The sequence below is a fragment of the Polyodon spathula genome, chromosome 26, assembly GCF_017654505.1.
Source record: "Polyodon spathula isolate WHYD16114869_AA chromosome 26, ASM1765450v1, whole genome shotgun sequence".
Classification (NCBI taxonomy): Eukaryota; Metazoa; Chordata; class Actinopteri; order Acipenseriformes; family Polyodontidae; genus Polyodon; species Polyodon spathula.
Window position 1 is genome coordinate 14,764,726 of NC_054559.1, and position 17,775 is coordinate 14,782,500.

At 39.7% G+C, this 17,775-nt stretch overlaps 1 protein-coding gene across 1 annotated transcript; it reads right to left on the reverse strand.

The window, feature by feature from the left end:
• Positions 1–168: 168 nt before the first annotated feature.
• Positions 169–17,262, reverse strand: LOC121300571 (protein flightless-1 homolog). Its single transcript, XM_041229154.1, has 30 exons — positions 17,134–17,262; positions 15,950–16,060; positions 15,721–15,792; positions 15,197–15,277; positions 14,606–14,691; positions 14,306–14,467; positions 13,988–14,091; positions 13,718–13,893; positions 13,223–13,380; positions 13,001–13,085; positions 12,644–12,791; positions 12,087–12,220; positions 11,480–11,692; positions 11,196–11,375; positions 10,804–10,886; positions 10,606–10,680; positions 10,354–10,437; positions 10,029–10,200; positions 9,470–9,574; positions 8,369–8,560; positions 7,875–8,063; positions 7,608–7,747; positions 7,171–7,375; positions 6,398–6,552; positions 6,146–6,206; positions 5,048–5,176; positions 4,638–4,744; positions 4,306–4,411; positions 4,093–4,158; positions 169–3,716 (listed from the first exon to the last, which is right to left on the reverse strand). Exons 1-30 carry the CDS (start codon positions 17,194–17,196, stop codon positions 3,582–3,584), a joined length of 3,777 nt encoding a protein of 1,258 aa, XP_041085088.1. The 5' UTR covers positions 17,197–17,262; the 3' UTR covers positions 169–3,581.
• Between the last annotated feature and the right edge of the window lie 513 nt (positions 17,263–17,775).

A 17,775-nucleotide genomic window follows, 5' to 3' on the forward strand; every position in this document is an offset into this window, starting at 1 on the left:
TAAATTTTACAAAAACGTGAATTGCATCTTGGGAATATCTACAAGGGAACCATTCTGTAGCCTGTGTTAAGTAGATGGAGAGAGTCACTTTTAGAGATCTCACTTTTGACTGATCAACTGTAATGTCAGTGTGCTTTCACTCACAGTATTAACACAACAGGAGTTTTGTTTTTGTGTGTTTTGTTAAAGGTACTGGTAGATGGATCACTTAAATCAGTTGCATCCTTTTTGTTTCAGGGAAGAGAAGTTTTAATGTCCTCTGAGCCTTCAGTCTACATATGGAGTTGATTATCAGACTTTTTATAGACACTTTTTATAAAGGGATCCTGCAACTAGTTTGGTTTTCAATGTCTTTCTGCATGAATTTCTTGTCTTTCCTAAGTTTAAAAAAAAAAAACTTAGGAAACCATTTTGACTAGTCTGTTTTTAAGAATAACTCCCAAGGGACAGTACAGGCATCGTTTAGTTAAGCTGGTAAGTTTGTCATAATGAATGTTTAAAGGGTCAGTCCTCTGCATTTAAGTACAGGTTTGACTTAAACCATCTGGTACAAAACAGCAGTGTTCCTGGCTAGGAAATGTCAGTTTTCAGGTAGGCTAATTTGCAGTTGAAAATGCACAAACAACTTTTCACTGTTTTTACTGTGTAAAATATTTCCTTTACAAAAGAAAAAAAACATAACTTTTTTTTTTTTTTTTCTGATGTTGGACCTACTTCACGTTTTTAAAGGGACCCCTCTGGTATTTTGTTTTGTGTGTACAATGTTCCTTTTATTAAATAAGATTTTTTTTTTTTTTTTTTTTTTAACTATAAATTGTATATTGTTTGCGCTGGCACCTACCCTGTGAAATGTTTTGTGTTTCCGTAAATTGTTTCTCTTTTTTTCAAGTAGAATGAACCTGTTGCCTTGAGTTAGCATTGTCTAGTAACTGAAAATATTGGTTTTAATGTTAATAAAGCATTTACTGCCTCCTAATTTGCTGTTTGACCTAATCCTTATGGGTCACTCCCTGTATTTCTCCAAGTTCTTTAAGGAATGATTTCCCATGAATAAAATACAAGTTTAATGAAACCATTGATTAATCTACAAGTTTCATGTCAAACTTGATTTTATACATGAAAACAAATAACTTGGTGAATAGAGGTGAATATCTAGAAATGAAAATGCAGTAGCAGTCTAGTAAAAACAAATTATGACAGTTTAGCTCTTAATGTGCTTTGTATGGTACAGTGGTTTGTTATATGGTACTTCATTACATTGATTTGGCAAGTATCTATGGTTTACAAAAAGTACTAACAGAGATTGCATCTGGATTTTTCACACTAAATGCTACAGCTGCTATATATACATAATATTAAACTAACTTTCTAAGGGTTACATGGTCTATTGCATTGATAAGACACCTGTTTTATAATGACTTACTCCTTGTATTACTGAATAAAGATATACTGACCAAGTAAGATTTCTGTAGTAGAAATCATTTTTTTTTACAGTGGTACCTAGATAACGGTCTTTTTGAAAAATCTCTTATTTTACATGGCACCATAGACAGTGGGGAAAAAAGTTATTTTAATAAAAGAACAAAAAAAACAATTTGATGTGCAATTTTATTGAAATACAAAATGCATAAATAGATATACTTTCTTCATCTCCCATAATATTGCAGAATAGGCAAGTGCAAACAAGCTGATGCCGCAATAGGAAAACAAACATTTCCCATACCTCAAATCAAAAATCAAGTTTTGCATGTTTCATTTTGAACAGCATTCAACATGAGAGGGTGCCTTGACCAGCACAAAATCCTTCCCAAGGAAAACAGTTAAAATAAAACCAGAATATACAAATGTAGTACAACCTCAGGATTACATTGCTCATTTTAATACGCAGTAGCTTACCATGCTATACCATCTGCAGAGTTCATACATATCAATATCTCAGCCACTGTTACAGGTTCAGATAGATTCTTTGCTAATTTAACTGCACAGGGAACTGCCCATCTACAAGTCATTCTATAAACTGCCATAGCAATCACTTACTAAACTTTGATTTACTGTATGAAGCATCAGTATTAAATTATTCCTGGTTTAGAAAGGAAGTGTTTAGAAACAGCTGTAATTTCAGTTTATTTAAATGTGAAGACAATAGGTGTAAGAACCTTTTACTGAATTATCAAGACTCTTCTCTATAAATACATGGTCTTATTTGACTTTGCAGCAGCTACAGCAATCCCTGTATCAAAGAAGAAATCAATACCAGCTCTTTCAGTAGTTGTACTTTTTAAAAATGTGCTTACCGCCTGTAAGAAAGCAAAACCAAACAGGACTAGTGGTGATGAGTATACACACAAATCAGGACAGCTACCCAGTCAAATATACTGCCCACCACTGGCAACTGGTATTAAAGAATAAAATAATTAAACCAACTGAACTTCTGTAACCCAATACCATTGATGAACTGCACGCTGATGTGGTCAAACTGGCAAGAGCTTGACCACAATTCTGGAAAGTTGGCACAGTATACAGAAGCATGTTTTAGGAATGGTTTTATACAATACTGGACTAAAAAAAGAGGGTAGAACCACTTCTAATTATGTTGTACTTTTCTATTCTGCAGTTAGCTTTCAAATATTTTGCTAAAATGACAACCAAAAAAAAAAGCACCTCGGAACGTCAGTTGTTGAGTTAACAGGTTGCTTATGTACATCAAGTTCTGCTTACACCTAATGCACTTCTTACTGATCTCCAAGGGAAGCTTTTGCTGTTGCAATTTGATTAAAAGGACATATGATGAGCAGAACAAAATGCAGCTTCTTTGAACACAAGATTTTAATCTTTCACAAACTGCATTTAAAAAATAATAAAAAAAAAAAAAAAAAAAAGACCCACTCATTTACTGGGTCTTAATATACAGTACAACATTTTTAAATACATCTGGAAACTCTGGTGCAAGTGGATTGCTGTAATGCATAGGATAGATATACTGCAGTCTACATATATTATACACAGAGGCAATGGTGTCATTTATCCTGTTAACAACAAGGGCTTAAAAAGAAAGATTGGACAGGACATACTTTAACAAAATGTAAAAACAAACAAACAGTCTCCCCAAATCTAGTGGTGCATTATTTCATTTCCTCTGCACACAATACCCCATTACATATTTTACATTTAAAAACAGAACAGGAGAGAAGGTATCAAGTTAGATGGATGCAAAATATAAAAGGTGTTCTTCTGAAGCATAGGTGAATTTAGTTTAGCTTCAAAGTATTCAAAATTGGCCAAAATACATTCTTTCGTGTAATTAAATTAAACCTTATCCTCATTTCCAGCATTTCAGGCTGCAAGGCCATCTAAAGTACTTCATGTTTAAAGTGTATTTTATTTTCACACCTAGCAAAATGCCAATATCTGAGACTTTGTAGTTTTGTGATGCTGCACTGTCTATACAGTAAAAAAGACAAACCAGTTCACTGCTACATGGATGCAATGTATTAAAATGTATCGGGAATGTCCAATCAAACCTGGTAAAGCAGAGAGAACCGCTCCAACACACAGCATCCCTGCAAACTACTTTAAAGCTCTTATGCAGGGGGTTTCCTGAAGACACTCCAGGCATGGAAGCAGCGGGTGAAATGGTGCGGCTCATTCCCCTTGCGCACCAGCCTCAGCTTCCTGGGGTGCTCAGATTCCTTGGATCGCAGGTGCTGGATGTAAACCTGCAGGGAGAGCGAGTGAGCGGTGCAGCGCGAGTACAGAATCACTCCCCGTCTAAAAATCGGGTTTGATACATTACAGAAAAACAAAAAACAGCAAAGATCCACACTGCTTTCAATCCTGGCAAGCCTTGTCTTAGATATATACCAACACATGCCGTCAGATATCACGTTGACCCTCGCTGGACTCCGATCCCAGTTAGTGTATAAAATGTACGTGAAGAATTTCTATCCTGTTGACATGTATAATCAATAAAGGAGTTCATTTTTTAAATTATGCAACTTATTCGACAAAAATAATTTAGGACTGAAAGGGTTAAGAAACTAGAGAACACACAAAATCTCTACCCAGACACACGTGTTTTTGTTTTACGCTTACCTGACAAGCTTTCAAACTCAATTTAATCTCCACTTGACTGGTCTGAGTTCCTACCCACATGTAAACCTTAAAATGAAAAAAACAAAATCCAAAAATCACCCTCTGGTTCACAAAAGGTATTTCTATGCCAAGGACTGGTAAAGCATTTCCTAACCTGACAGCTATGGGGGAAAAAAAAATAAATCATGATCACTTTTCTAGTTAAGGACTCGCCTCTTTCCCATTGTCTAAAAGCATGATGTCATCATCAGCGAGGTCATCCTGACAGAAATCAGAACACTTCTCAGATACAGAGAAATATCCCTTCTCATTGGAACACCTGAGCAAAACAGACAATGGTTAGGAACCACAGATAACAGCTACATAAAAACACATGGCAATACAAATGCCATCAATTCTCAAACAGAACAGAATGCATGTACATTCACTTGGTATCCCAATCTCACGAAAACAGGACGCTTCCAAAAACACAACCTTTTGGAACATGCAGAATCGAAGAGGCTTGGGATTATTACTGGACATCGTTCAGCTAGATGAAATCCTACCTGAAAAGCCTTGCGTATTTCATGTAGTCTGCATCCTCATCGTAAGGTTTCTGTGCTCCCATGCCGACCCAGAAGAAATTCTCAGGCTCCTCTCCTTCATTTATCACCTACAGGGATTAGACAAGAAATATTAGCATGTTGCATTGGGGATTGTTTTATAAAATGACATTTATTTAAAATCCTCATGTTGATGGAAGTCAATTTTAAACCAAAAAAAAGTTCAACTGCTGTGCACATGAAGGGGTTAAAATACGTTTTACAAAAAAGGTACACAAACTGATCAAGTACTGTCCGAAACACCCTTATATATTTGATAATAAAATCAATGTGTTCATTTAAAACCTTCACTTCTTATGTTCTCAGTTCAGACTCGTTTTAAAACACCTGTTTTGAGCTGGATTGCCCTGTACCTGTTTGCTGTAAGTGTCATCGAACATGCTGTTCATGATGTCTTCAGCAAGCTTAGCCTCCTCTGGATCAGCAGCCCTGCCCACCCAGGTGTACACTATACCTTGATTGTCTGTACTCTCAAATGGCACCTGAATACAATAAAAAGCAAAAATGTGAATGAATCAAATCTTTGACTGGCTGAAGTTTGAGAAGGAGAGACAAGATTCATAGGTCACTATACTGGCTGTGCAATTAACTGTCTATCTGTAGAAAATTACCAGCAGATACTTTCACAATAAGTGTTGCAGCTTGTACACAACGGGGCTATTTTCAAAACCTGATGCAATTACTGAAATCACTTAACTAAAGACCCAGAAGTGTCATTCAATCAACTCAAAAATAACACCTATGAAACATCCTTCATTAGGCATATTAGTACACCCCAAGAGAGAGGATTGCACAAACTGACAGATATAAATAATCATGTGGCTCAGTTATAGCAAGGCTATAGTTAAAATACATATATTTGTATAACCTTTTACATCTAAACAGTTTGTCTTCATAAGAACTACCTGAAACTGCGTGATACTGAAGCATTTAGAACCAGGTTGGAGTGGATCAACAATCCTATTCACAACACAGCACCAGCTCCCAGCCACCCGTGGGGGGGTGAGGGGGGTGAGGGGGTCGATTTGTATCACAACACTCTGCTCTCCAGAAAAGGGAAGCAAGGAAAATCATGAACAGCTGGGTGCATTCTTGTGGTTTACTACAGACATGAGTTGACAATTCTCAGCGACATGAAGCTATGCAAGCAAAATTATATATTTATATATAAAATATTAACATAGACACGAAAACATCTGAAAAGCCATTAGTTTAGACAGATCTCGGAGACCCAATTCAAAACCTTTCTATTAACAGACCATAGAAACTACTACTCTATTCAAACTCGGCCATTTTATATTTTTCCGTAGTCGTTGATAGGCTGTGTGGTTTATTCATAAATGAGGATTTTTGTACTTTAATGTCTTGATGAGGATACCGTTAAGTGTCTGGAAATAAATATATACATAAAAAGCACACACATAAAACAGACTAGCTAATAAAAGATTTACCTTTAAGATGAAGCAGTACTCCGAATTCAGGAAGCTGGAATCTGTACTGATCTGGATACACCTACAAATTGTACGAAATGATACAAATATACAGAGTTGAAAACACACACACTATATATGGTTTTAAAAAAAAAAAACACTAACACACACACCACACAGTAAAACCAGAAACAATTCTTGCTAGATTCAAATTCCTTTTTTGCCTTCCAGCAAAACCGATGTGAAATGGTCCCGACCCCTAGCGCCCCTCACCTGGTGCAGAGCGCGCTTCCATTCGTCCGGATGTGGTACAGGCTGGGCTGCACACTGTCTTCCCTCTGCTTTCTCTTTCCTTTGTGAATGATGACCTTTCTCTTGAAATGAGAGAGGAACTTCAGGTTTTCTTGCTGCTGGGTCATTCGTACAACCTGCGTATTAAAACATGACATTTCTATTAAAAAAAAAAACATTGTGCGATAGGTTGCTTCGACTTGTTTCTTCAGAACAATAAATTTAAGATGATACCGGCATCGTTAACTAGAAATACAGTAATTTGATCTGCCACAACTACAGAAAGATCCCAGTTTAATTTGAGGAAAATGCTTTTAATGCAACGTCAACACTACACACTGGTCATTTCCAAATGCAAAAGCCTACCTTACTAGGATTACTTTAAAATTTGGCTTTTGACAAATTAAAAAGCATGCACGGGACTCTTCAGCGAAATTTTGTCAAGCCAAAGAATGCAAAATGAAATTATCAAAAAGGGTACACATTTGTGGAGTATACAAGAGAACAAGACTTTTTTTTTTTTTTTTTTTTTTTTAAAAACTCTTACCCCTACAATGCATATTAAAACACAACTTGGGTCACTACAGTTGAGGAATCTTTGTACTTGCTCTGTATAACAATACAGCCAATATAATATTCCTCTTACTTTCCTTTCGTCACTGCAAAACATAAACCTTATACAGTATTAACATACAGCAATAAGGACAAAGTGTTTAAAATAAATAAATAAATAAATAGAAAAGGTGTAGCTTCACCTCCAGCTTTCCAGGAAAGAGGCTCTCGAATTTCTTCTGCAAACTGAAGGTGAAAGTGAGCCAGCCCATGTTGGAAGCCTCCCGGCCCTGCCAGAAATACACCACGCACTGGAAATCCTCTTCCTGCTGCCGGTCTTCATCATCCCCGCCCCTCTTCTCAGCCTTCTCCTTCTCATCATCCTCATACTCCACCGGCACCCAGTATCTGCACACACAAAAGCCACTTAGAAAAGGGGCAATCACCCAGCTGTGAAATCATTAACACCAAGTCCCTTGAGCTGTACATCATTTAGTTTTCCAAGACTTTATATTCACTTTGGCTAAATCCACCATCAAATGCAGAGCTTGCATTTATAAAAATGGTAAAGAATGCAGTTACTACCCCCTCTAGTGCAAATCTACATGCATTTGTTTAAAGAGCTCCTTTTTGAGGTCACCTGCAGAGGAAGACGTAACAGTCCTGAGTGTGGAAGTGGCCGAACTCTTCTTCGGGCAGGCGAGCAAATTTCTTCCCTTCCAGAACAAAACCTTCCATTCCATCCAGGTCCTCATTCCACTCTTCCATCAGCGGCTCTGCCTGAGAATTCAAGGACAGCACATGGAAGACACAAACAAGCACAAGCACATTTGTACATACAATATGTGTGTGTATAGAACACAACCAGTCTAAGCATTCAGCTGGGTTGCATTATCCAATACTCTACCTCCGTCAGAGGCATGGCTGGCTGCCGAGGGAGGAATAAGGCAGTCAAGTCTGCTTTCATCTGATCTTTCTTCTCTGCGTCCTTCTTAACCTTCCCTGACAAACCCTCCTTCTGCAGCACCTTCTCTGCGTTCCTGGTGTAATCCACCTTCAGCACGTCATCCCAGTTCTTAAACTTGGATTTAAACACCTGGGGGGGGGGGGAGAAGGAGTGACCAAGGTCATTGGGATTGTCAGCTACAGCAAATTCCATCCAGGTTGGGCTCGGCTCGCCCCCACCCCCCATACCCCGTACCCCAGTATCACAAAGTGATAATCAAATCAGGAGGACTCCAATCAATTCGGGGGCAAGTACATTTTGACTATCTTCAAAGAATGTTTAGCACTATTGATCTCTTGCTCTGGCTACACACTGCAATACAATATAAAACACTCATGCATGCATGCATGCTGGTCTCGTTCTGTTTTTGTGTAGTTGGTGCCCGGATGCTGTACCTGAAACTCTGTTCCCTCCAGGTTGCGAGTGACCATGGCATGCTTGGGCCGGTGCAACATGCTGCACAGCTCCTGCCCCAGCTTCAGAGCAGCTGCCCGGACCAGCCTGGGGGACTTGCTTCCGATCCAGATGAACACGTCTGACCAGCAGTCCAGAATATACACCGACTTAGTGTCCAGGAGAGTCTGCAGCTAAACAACGTAAAACAAGAATATCGGCTTTATTGAAATTCCTTTCTAGATTACAGTGGCAGGCATTAATATCGCCTTGCATTTTAAATCAGCCCATTGATATATATTTGTGTTTCAACTAAACATCAAAATGTTACAATTCTACTGCACTGCATGCTTCTGCAATTTATTTTTATTTATTTTTCAAAGTTCAGCAATACACTGACAAAGTCCTTGAGGCAAAGGTTTTTCTGGATTGGCTTTTAGGAATGGAAGTGTTGATTTTCCAGCAGGACAATGCAAAAAAATCACACCACTGCTAGGATTACAATTGCACGACTTCAAGAAAACAATGTTGAGGGCTTGCCGTGGCCAGCGTTTTCTCCTGACCCGAATCCAATTCAACATCTGTGGTATCAGTGGGGCCATCCACAGGAGACAACCATGACCAGCTAACCTCTGCCAGCTTGCTGCAGCTGCACAGGAAGAGTGGAAGAACATCCCACAGCAGTCTATCTGGTCTATAGCTGACCAGGTCTATGCGTCAACGCTACCAGGACTGTGTGAATGATCAGGGGAGGTCATACCCGATACTAAATTTGTAATGTTTTCATTTTCACAGTGTGCCACATTTCATATGGAAAACTTATGATTCTTTGATTGGCACTTTTGTTCATATTTGTGATTGTTTGATAGCCATGTTTAAAATATTTGATTAAATCCTTTAGACCTGGAGGTGGTGCATTTCTAATGAATATTATATAATCTATCTATCTATAGAAATCATCACACACAGGCTCTTATGCTGCAATATTTAAAAAAAAGATATATAATTCCTGCCAAGCACATGTTTACAGCATTGCATGATTTCTGGTAAAACATGCCTACCATAACCCTAATTGATATTAACAGTAGGACTTATCACAGTACCAGTCTCATCTCTGGTAGAAGGTCAATCTTTGGCCTCTTCTTGTGTTCCACAGACAGCTTGTAATTAATCTGAGGGAGCTCCAGGTAGCCAAGACCAAGTCCAACCTAGAAGAAAAAAATAATTATGCATCAGGAATGAGGGTAATCAAAACAGACAGCCAGACAGATAGGATGCAGTTTTAGACAGCCATCTGCAAATGTTCCAATTTCATCCTATATTGGGTTCATAGTTCTGTGACGGGAGTGCTGCGTGCTCCAGCTCTCAAAGCTGTCACTGTGAATCCCCATTAACTACATCATGTGCACTCAGCAAGGCTCCAGCCTTTTCATACACGGCAGGGTGTCTACTACCAATTACTGCACAGACACAAAGCTCTTGAGCCAACAAGGGGCCGGGAGGAGGGATATCCTGTGCAAATCTTGACCCAAAGGTTGTTTTAGCCTTGACTTATTTTTTTCAGCTCCTCATTAAAAAGTTACTTCTATGTTATTCAGAGAGGGGAGCCTCAAAGCCAGTGTGATGCACACTAACTGTTCATGTGTGAGGCGGAACACTTGCCTTGTACAGTTTAGGTCGGACGGGTGTGAAGTCATCAGGTACGTGCTTCTTGATTTCCTCCGGCTGTCCTCCCAAGAGCTCCCAGAACTCCGGGGTCTCCTGGTTCTGAACCAGCACCGTGATCTCAGACTTCCCCTTCCGCTCATTCTTACTGATCTTCTCAGCAAACAGCCTGATCAAAAAAAAAAAAAAACGCATCAAGCATGAAAATGACACAGCAGTTCTCGTGCTAATTAGTTGTATAGAGGTGCGTGGGCATATTCTGTCCAGAAGAACTACGACAGAGTGGTAACACAGGAGCTAGTCTGAAGTCTAATATTCATACCTGGCTTTTGTGGTTCCACTCAGAGTGGCCTGAGCTCCCCTCCAAATGAGGATCTCCAAGCCATTGTCCAGAAGAAACACAAAGCTGAAATATAAAACACTCATTGAGATACAGTCAACACCATGCACACCTGGAAACACTACCATACACACCTGGAAACACTACCATACACAGGTAATCTCAATGAAGACACTGCAGATTACAGAGCACAGGTAGAACGATATATACCCACAAATTGTACTGGACACGTACCGTGGGTCCAGGGAAGCAGCTTTCAGGGGAACAGATTCCAGTTTTATGTTCTTTTTGCCATAAATGCGATATAACCTAAACAAAACAAAAGGACAACAACTATATAAAAAAAAAAATAATAATACATCTTTATAATTAAATAATCCAAAAAACATGCATTCGATTCACTGGGCCGGTAGACAATGCACTAATTTTTACCTGGTGTTGTATTGTGTGTCTTCCACTGTGAAGAAGCCGCTAGCCGTTCCTCCTTCAATGTACGAAATCTCATTGTCAAACACCTGCAAATGGAACATGCTTCAAAATAATGTAGGCAACAACATCGGTCAATAGTTGGAAGATTGAAGTTTAGGATTTTTAACCTGACTTGCAAACCATTTTTGTACTTATTTTACTTGCTTATTTTTGTAAGCTTGTGTTTTATTGTTCTTATTCATTTCCTGTATTCAATTGTTACTTTATAATTTTTACTACTTCTTGATATTGCATACTTTTCCATTTAACCAAGATATGTAAAGTGCTTTGGAAATACTGTGGCATGAAAGGCGTTATATAAATAAAATGTAAATGATATGTGCTCCCATACTGACCGCGCTGAACTCCTCGCTCTCGTCCCCCATCTCCTCTCGGGCGGTCCTGCACTCAGCTCCCAGGTAGTTGCGCAGATTGACAGCGTGGATGGCTGAGCAAGCCTTCTTATCCATAGTGGCCTCCTGTCCGATCCAGTAAAAGATCTGCCAGTTCAAGGAACTGTTCTCATCTAGGAATGTCTGAGAATGAAATTAAAAATAAACAAACACACAGCAACATCTACCCAAAAATCAAGTGATTTTATTTCAAGGATGTCTTGAAGAATGCGAGTAGAGAGCCTTGCCTTCAGTACAATGTAACAGTCCGCTTCATAGAATTTCCCCAGGAATGCCTCCTCCACCTGCATCGGGACAAAGTTCTCAATCTGCCAGACGGTGAGTCCTGGGATCTGGCCCACGTCCTCCGTGAAGAACTCTGAATAATTCAGCTGAGGTTTCTCCAGGTTCTTGTCCCAGCGCCGCGTCTTCAGGTCTGTGTATTTCACATCTCCATTCTCCTGAGAGGTGAACCAAGGAAACAGTGTTAAACTCCTGGCATTCATTATTTCCAATTTAAATTTAAAAAAAAGTTCTATGGCGTTCGAGAAGTTGCCCTGCCAAAACTTTGAAAAAAATTAAATAAAACGTATTGTAAAATATTCATAATAGGAAACTTAAATGGTACAATTATGCAGGCAGTGACTAAAGGGAATATACTGCAACACTTGTTAACCTGCAATTAGGGGAACTAAATCAGTTTTTAAAAAAAAAAACCAACATACTACAACAAGCTAGCTACAACTAGTAAAACGTATCCAGATTTTATTTCCTAAAATGTCAGTCTCCCCACTACCTAGGTCAAGAGAACTTAATGTAAAAACATGTGGATTTCCCTGCAGTTCCACTTCTCACCTCTATCGCTTTGTTCTTGTCGTGTGCCACATCGGACATGCCTTTCAGGACCTGCTTGGCTTGGTCGTCCTGGCTGGAGTCCTTCCTTCTCCGCAGACGCAGCTTTCTGGCCAGGGGGTCTCTGCTGGCGCTCCCTGGCATTAAGAGTCACAGTATTAGTAAGAAGGGCACATTTTGTACAATTAATTATGATTACACTAAAATGTAACATGTTTACTCATTCTAAATAACAGGTACAAATACAGAAATATACCATCCAACCTATTTTCTTCAAACAAATGGGGTCACCAAAAGTGTGAACACAAGAATGATCACATGACAAATGCATAACTGAACTGTAATCCATCAATTATATGATATAATTAATCATATCACGCAGGGGTTCCAAAGTTCATCTACAATTACCCTGAAATTGCAATTAAGAAATGAGATGGCTCCAACAGTATTCAGCTCCAGGTCTGATGAAGGAAGGGTGTGCAGATTAACAGTCAATTACGCATACTACAAAAGCATCCTGTATTCAGTCAGCAAGTCTTACAAATAAACAATGTCGTTACCTCCTCCAGCTGCTTCCACAGTGGCAGGAGACGCCCCAGCCAATCGGAGCTGGTTCTGAAGCGAGAAATCGATATTGTACCATTCAGCAGTCCTGTCCACTGGTTTAGGAGGCATCACCAGATTTGGATTCTCTCGCACATCTAGGACCTGGTCGAGAGAAAAGAAAAAGGAGGAGTTAGACACAGAATCAGTCTGTTCGGTCTTTCATTGAGCTAAACAAGGAGCGATAAAACGAACATCCACCAGCCGAACCAGTTCCAACCAAACAGATAGTGACAGTGCATAATCCATTTTCATTTTGTTACTGTTGTTCCATGCCCAGGATCCAAGCAAGGTGTAATATAACCCTAGTTTACCTCAAGGTCTGGAAGAAAATGAACGGCCTCTGGCATCGTGACGAGACGATTCTTATTGAGAACCATTTTCTTTAGCTTGCCACACCTAAAAGGGGAAATTAAATATAACAAATCAATACCAAAGTGTACCATTAGACAATAACTGATGTACCTGGGGGGGGGGGGGGGGGGTGTAGAGAATCACAAGAGACTTGATATTGTCAAGAAGCAACAGTTTCTCACCTGCACAGGCCCTCGGGAACCAGCTCCAGGTTATTGTTAGCTGCCATGAACTCCTCCAGGCTGACCAACTTGCCAACCCCTGATGGTATCCCATCAAAGTCCAGCTTGTTCGAGTTCATGTAGAGCTTCTTCAACTTGGTAAGCTTACAGATAGCAGACTGGGAAACAGAAAGAAATGTGAAGTTAATAAATAAATAAATAAAATAAAAAATAAAGTTAGTCCTATACAGTATAAAATATATGTATATTCATGCGCAGTTTTCCTCTAGGGTTGGGGCATGTCTACCACTGATCGCACGGTAAAGGTGTGTTCAGTATTGATAAAACAATTGCTCAAACAGACATATGCATTGCAATAATAACTATGCTGCTTTATAATCAAGCTGCAGGGAACAGATGACCTAAAAGTGAGCCACCTGAAGCCGTGCCAAGGATTGATCCCCAGTGGTAGCCTAGCACAAGTCTTCTAGAAAAGACGCAAGTACAAACTCTCACCGGCAGAGATGTGAGCTGGTTCCGAGACAAGTTTAGTGTTTCCATTTGAGTCCACTGGTCGATGCACAGAGAGAGGTCGGCAATCTGGTTGCTGCTCAAATTCAGACGTTTCAGGCTGGACAGAGTGTACAGACACTCGGGGACTCTACTCAGATCATTACAGGACAGGTCAACATCTTGGGGGGGGACAAGAGAAATCGGAAGGTCGTAGGTTTGTATTGTCCTTTACATGTGATCCAACAGATATTTATTTACTGGAGCATGTTGTACCTGCTAGGTTAGTCAGCCCCTCGAGGCTTGTTGGCAGATTACTTTGGGTGCGCTGGGTGTTTCTCAAGTGAAGGGTGTGGAGTGCAACCATAGCAGGCAACTGTCTGCAAAGAAATTGAAACAACAAAACAAGTGCTGGAGAACAACTTGAAAAGAAATTGCCTTTTTACCAACATGCACTTAAAAAAATAATTATCTATTCAGTTGTACACAGATTTAAAATAACAACAAATCAAACTGTGCTACAAAATGCATAAAATATGAATTAAAATAGACAGACTGCCTGGGTCCTGTCCTGCAGACAGACAGCTCCCTTACCTGAGCTGGGCGTGCATTAGGGGGTTGTTGTTCAGTACGAGCGTCTGCAGGTGGATCAGGCGTCTCATCTGTGGAGGCAGGCTTTCCAGTTTATTGTCACTCAGGTCCAGATACAGTAAGTCAGTCAGGTTGATGAACAGCTGGTTTGGGATGTTGTCAATGCTGGAAGAGCAGTCGTGAAACATTTAAATAAAAAAACCTAAACAAAACTGTAGTCATTCCTTAATGATTAAATGAAAGCGCCACTTTAGTTTGACAAAGAAGAAGATGACAGTTTATTAGCTCGTGCCATTCGCTCACCTGTTGTGACTGAGGTTTAGTACTAGCATTGTCTTGGAGTGCTCCAGGTCTCTGGGGATCTCCGTCAGCTGGTTGTAGCTCAAATCCTACAGAGAGAAATGGTGTATGGACACTACCGTTTGTGGCTGGTTTAAAATCTGATGTCCTTTCTTAACTGAAGGCAAGCACGACAGAATGTAAGCTGCACTACAGTTGTGTTATTCTGGGTATGTTGAATGCAATGGGCCTTCAGTTTAGGACACCACAAGGAGCCAGTAAAGTAAACATTATGGCTAACTCAAGGGAAACTCTGACACACAGGAGCAGAGCAAACAGAACAATGAAGTCACACCTTCAAGGTTCAGGAATGTGGAAATCTGACACACTTAATGACGGATTACAGGGAACGATTACTTAGTAAAAAGGAAAAATGCTTTCTAAAACAGTAATTCTACATTTGAACCTGCTGGTTACAGAACCTCACAGAACAAAGCTTCAGACTTTGCATTTCAATGTGAATACTACAAACTAATTTAATACTCTGATACTCGAGTGAGCGTTAACTGCACAGGTTACACTCCAGTGAGGGCGTTCACTGCACAGGTTACACACCAGCACAGAGAGGTCATCCAATTGGAAAATGTCATCTGGAACTCCGGAGTTCTTCAGGTTGTTTGCTCGGGCCACAATTGCCTTTGATAGAAAAAAAAAAAACAAATCATGCTTTTTTTTTTTTTTTTTTTTTTTTTTTTTTTTTTTATAGTGCTTGAGGTATAAATGACACTATACATCTTCAAATGAATGCCCCAACGCCTAAAACAACACTTATCTGAGGGCGGCATTCATTGGAAGCTGTACATTTTGAGGACAGCGACCTTGGTAAATCCGTTTCCTGTTAATTTGCTTTTTGTTGGGTGTGGCTTCCATTACAAATCTGAAGGTATACAGTAGTTGTAATTAAAAACAGGCAGGTAGCCACTAACTACAATAGCTCCCCCAGTCTAAACTGAACATCCAATAATATATATTTTTTTTTTTTTGGTATTCATTTAAAATAAGTGTCAGCATTGCTTAATCAGTATTTTATACTGGTTTTCTTTGACACATTTTCTCAGTGGTGTTCTAGTTGCACTAACCCTGAGACAAGGAAGGCTGGAGAGCTCTCCATGCAGAGTGGTCAGGCTGTTGTGGCTTACTGATAAATGTTCCTGCAGGAAAGAGAAGATATCGCATGTCAAGACTTATAATGCAGACTTAATCAATTTAATTCAGCTTTTCTACTCAACACAGTATAGGTACAGGACTAAAAGTTCTAGCTTGAAAATAAAACAAACACTTCAGAAGGGGAAGAATTAAGAACATTACCAGTTTTTGGAGGGAAGCGAGCTCTTCTGGAAGATAACAGAGCCCGGTCCTGTTGAGTTTCAACCACCGCAGGCTGGTCATAGACTTGACATGCTCAGGAAAATAACCTCCCTATAAAACACAGCAGTACTGTTACACCACTCCCTTCCACACATTCAGGAGGGTAGTATAGATTTCCTACTAATTCAGCACAAAGCATAACAACCCGAAGCCTCTCTTCTGGTGCGAGCGCAGCAACTGCTAGTTTCACAGGCCCTCCGAGTTAATTTAACTAAGGTCATCCAAGGTTAGAGCTCATTAGGGTCTGTGAAACTAGCCTTGTATGATCCCCATTCGAGATAGATAGATATAAAAATCAAGTAACTTTGCTATACACTTTGATAATTATGTAGCACACACACCAGTGCAATAAATATATTACCTATACAGTATTAGACAGTTATAACCTGCAATTAGCCTTGCAACAGCCTATGTGTTTGTAGGGTTGGGTTACAGAGCTCCCTTAGTATATCATTACAATACTGTATCTTACCTTTACAAAGACTTCACTGGCAGGCAGGGTTATTACAATACAATATTTGAATGAATGCGTGTCAGTATAATCAAGTTTCAGTATTTGAGGTTTTAATATACATGTTAATTACTGCTAACTTCAAACTGGAGGCAGTATAACCAGCATCGCAGCTATTCTGTGGAATGTATGTTGCTTAGTGCTGGAAAATACACAAGGCCCAAATTCTACAAAATAAACACAGCCAATATTATTAAAGTGGATTCGACATTACAAACAAATAAACTGAATTTAACACTTAGCAATTTAGAAAACAACTAATTTAAAAACTACGTTATTTAATATGGTGTGAAATATACCGGATACAGCACTGATGTATTTAAAACTTTTTTTTTTTTTAAAAGGCTTTATAGACAATTACTAGAGTAAATTAAATATGTCATGACCTTTTGATGCTTAGGTATCGCTAAAGGGCAGATGTCTATTAAAACCGGGTTTTTAAAAAATATCTACAAAAACAACGGCTCTCCGGTTATTGCAATCTGTCGTGGGCCTCAATGAAAGCAGACACCGCACACTTGCTAACCCCCAATAAAGTTTCAAGCTCTCCCGTTTATCGCAACCCGTTTTATGCGGGTCCCCTAAGACAGCAGAAATAACGACCCCGTCTTACTTTGAAGTCATTCCCACTCAGATCTACCCCTCTGATAAAGGGCAGAACTCCGGTGGCAGCCATGGCAGGTTTCGCGTCTGAAGCTCTGGTCTGTTTCTGGGTGTGTTGCTGCACACAGTCACTGCTCAGCTGGTGATGAAATGCAATCACCCCCCTCCCTTTCATTGCAAAATGGCACCGCCTGTTTAACTCTTTGATGTCTTCCAGAAATCAATGCGCACGCACCTTAAAAAAAAGAAAAAAAAAAAAAGGGAAATCCTTTTAATGTTTACAGGAAACAGTTTCATTGACCATCCAGCATCCTTAAACGCTGTTATCATTTTGACAGCGGTTGCCTGAGTGTCTACAGAAATAGGTTTTTGTTGCAAGTCACAGTCGCATATGCATTTCCACCGCTTGTGCAACTATATGCCTACATCAGCACGTACCAGTGCAGGACAAACCGTCCATGAATCCAGTAAGGGTCAATCATCATTGTACTTTCACATACCTAACATGCCCTGAGAATGGTTTATTAACCACGATGCACCGCATTTTCTAACCATGCTTTTCAAGCAACGCTTCGATTTTCCAAATACCTGTACCGCTGAACTATCTTCTGACTTCGGTCTGTAATAATAGCATGCTGGTGTTTATCATCAC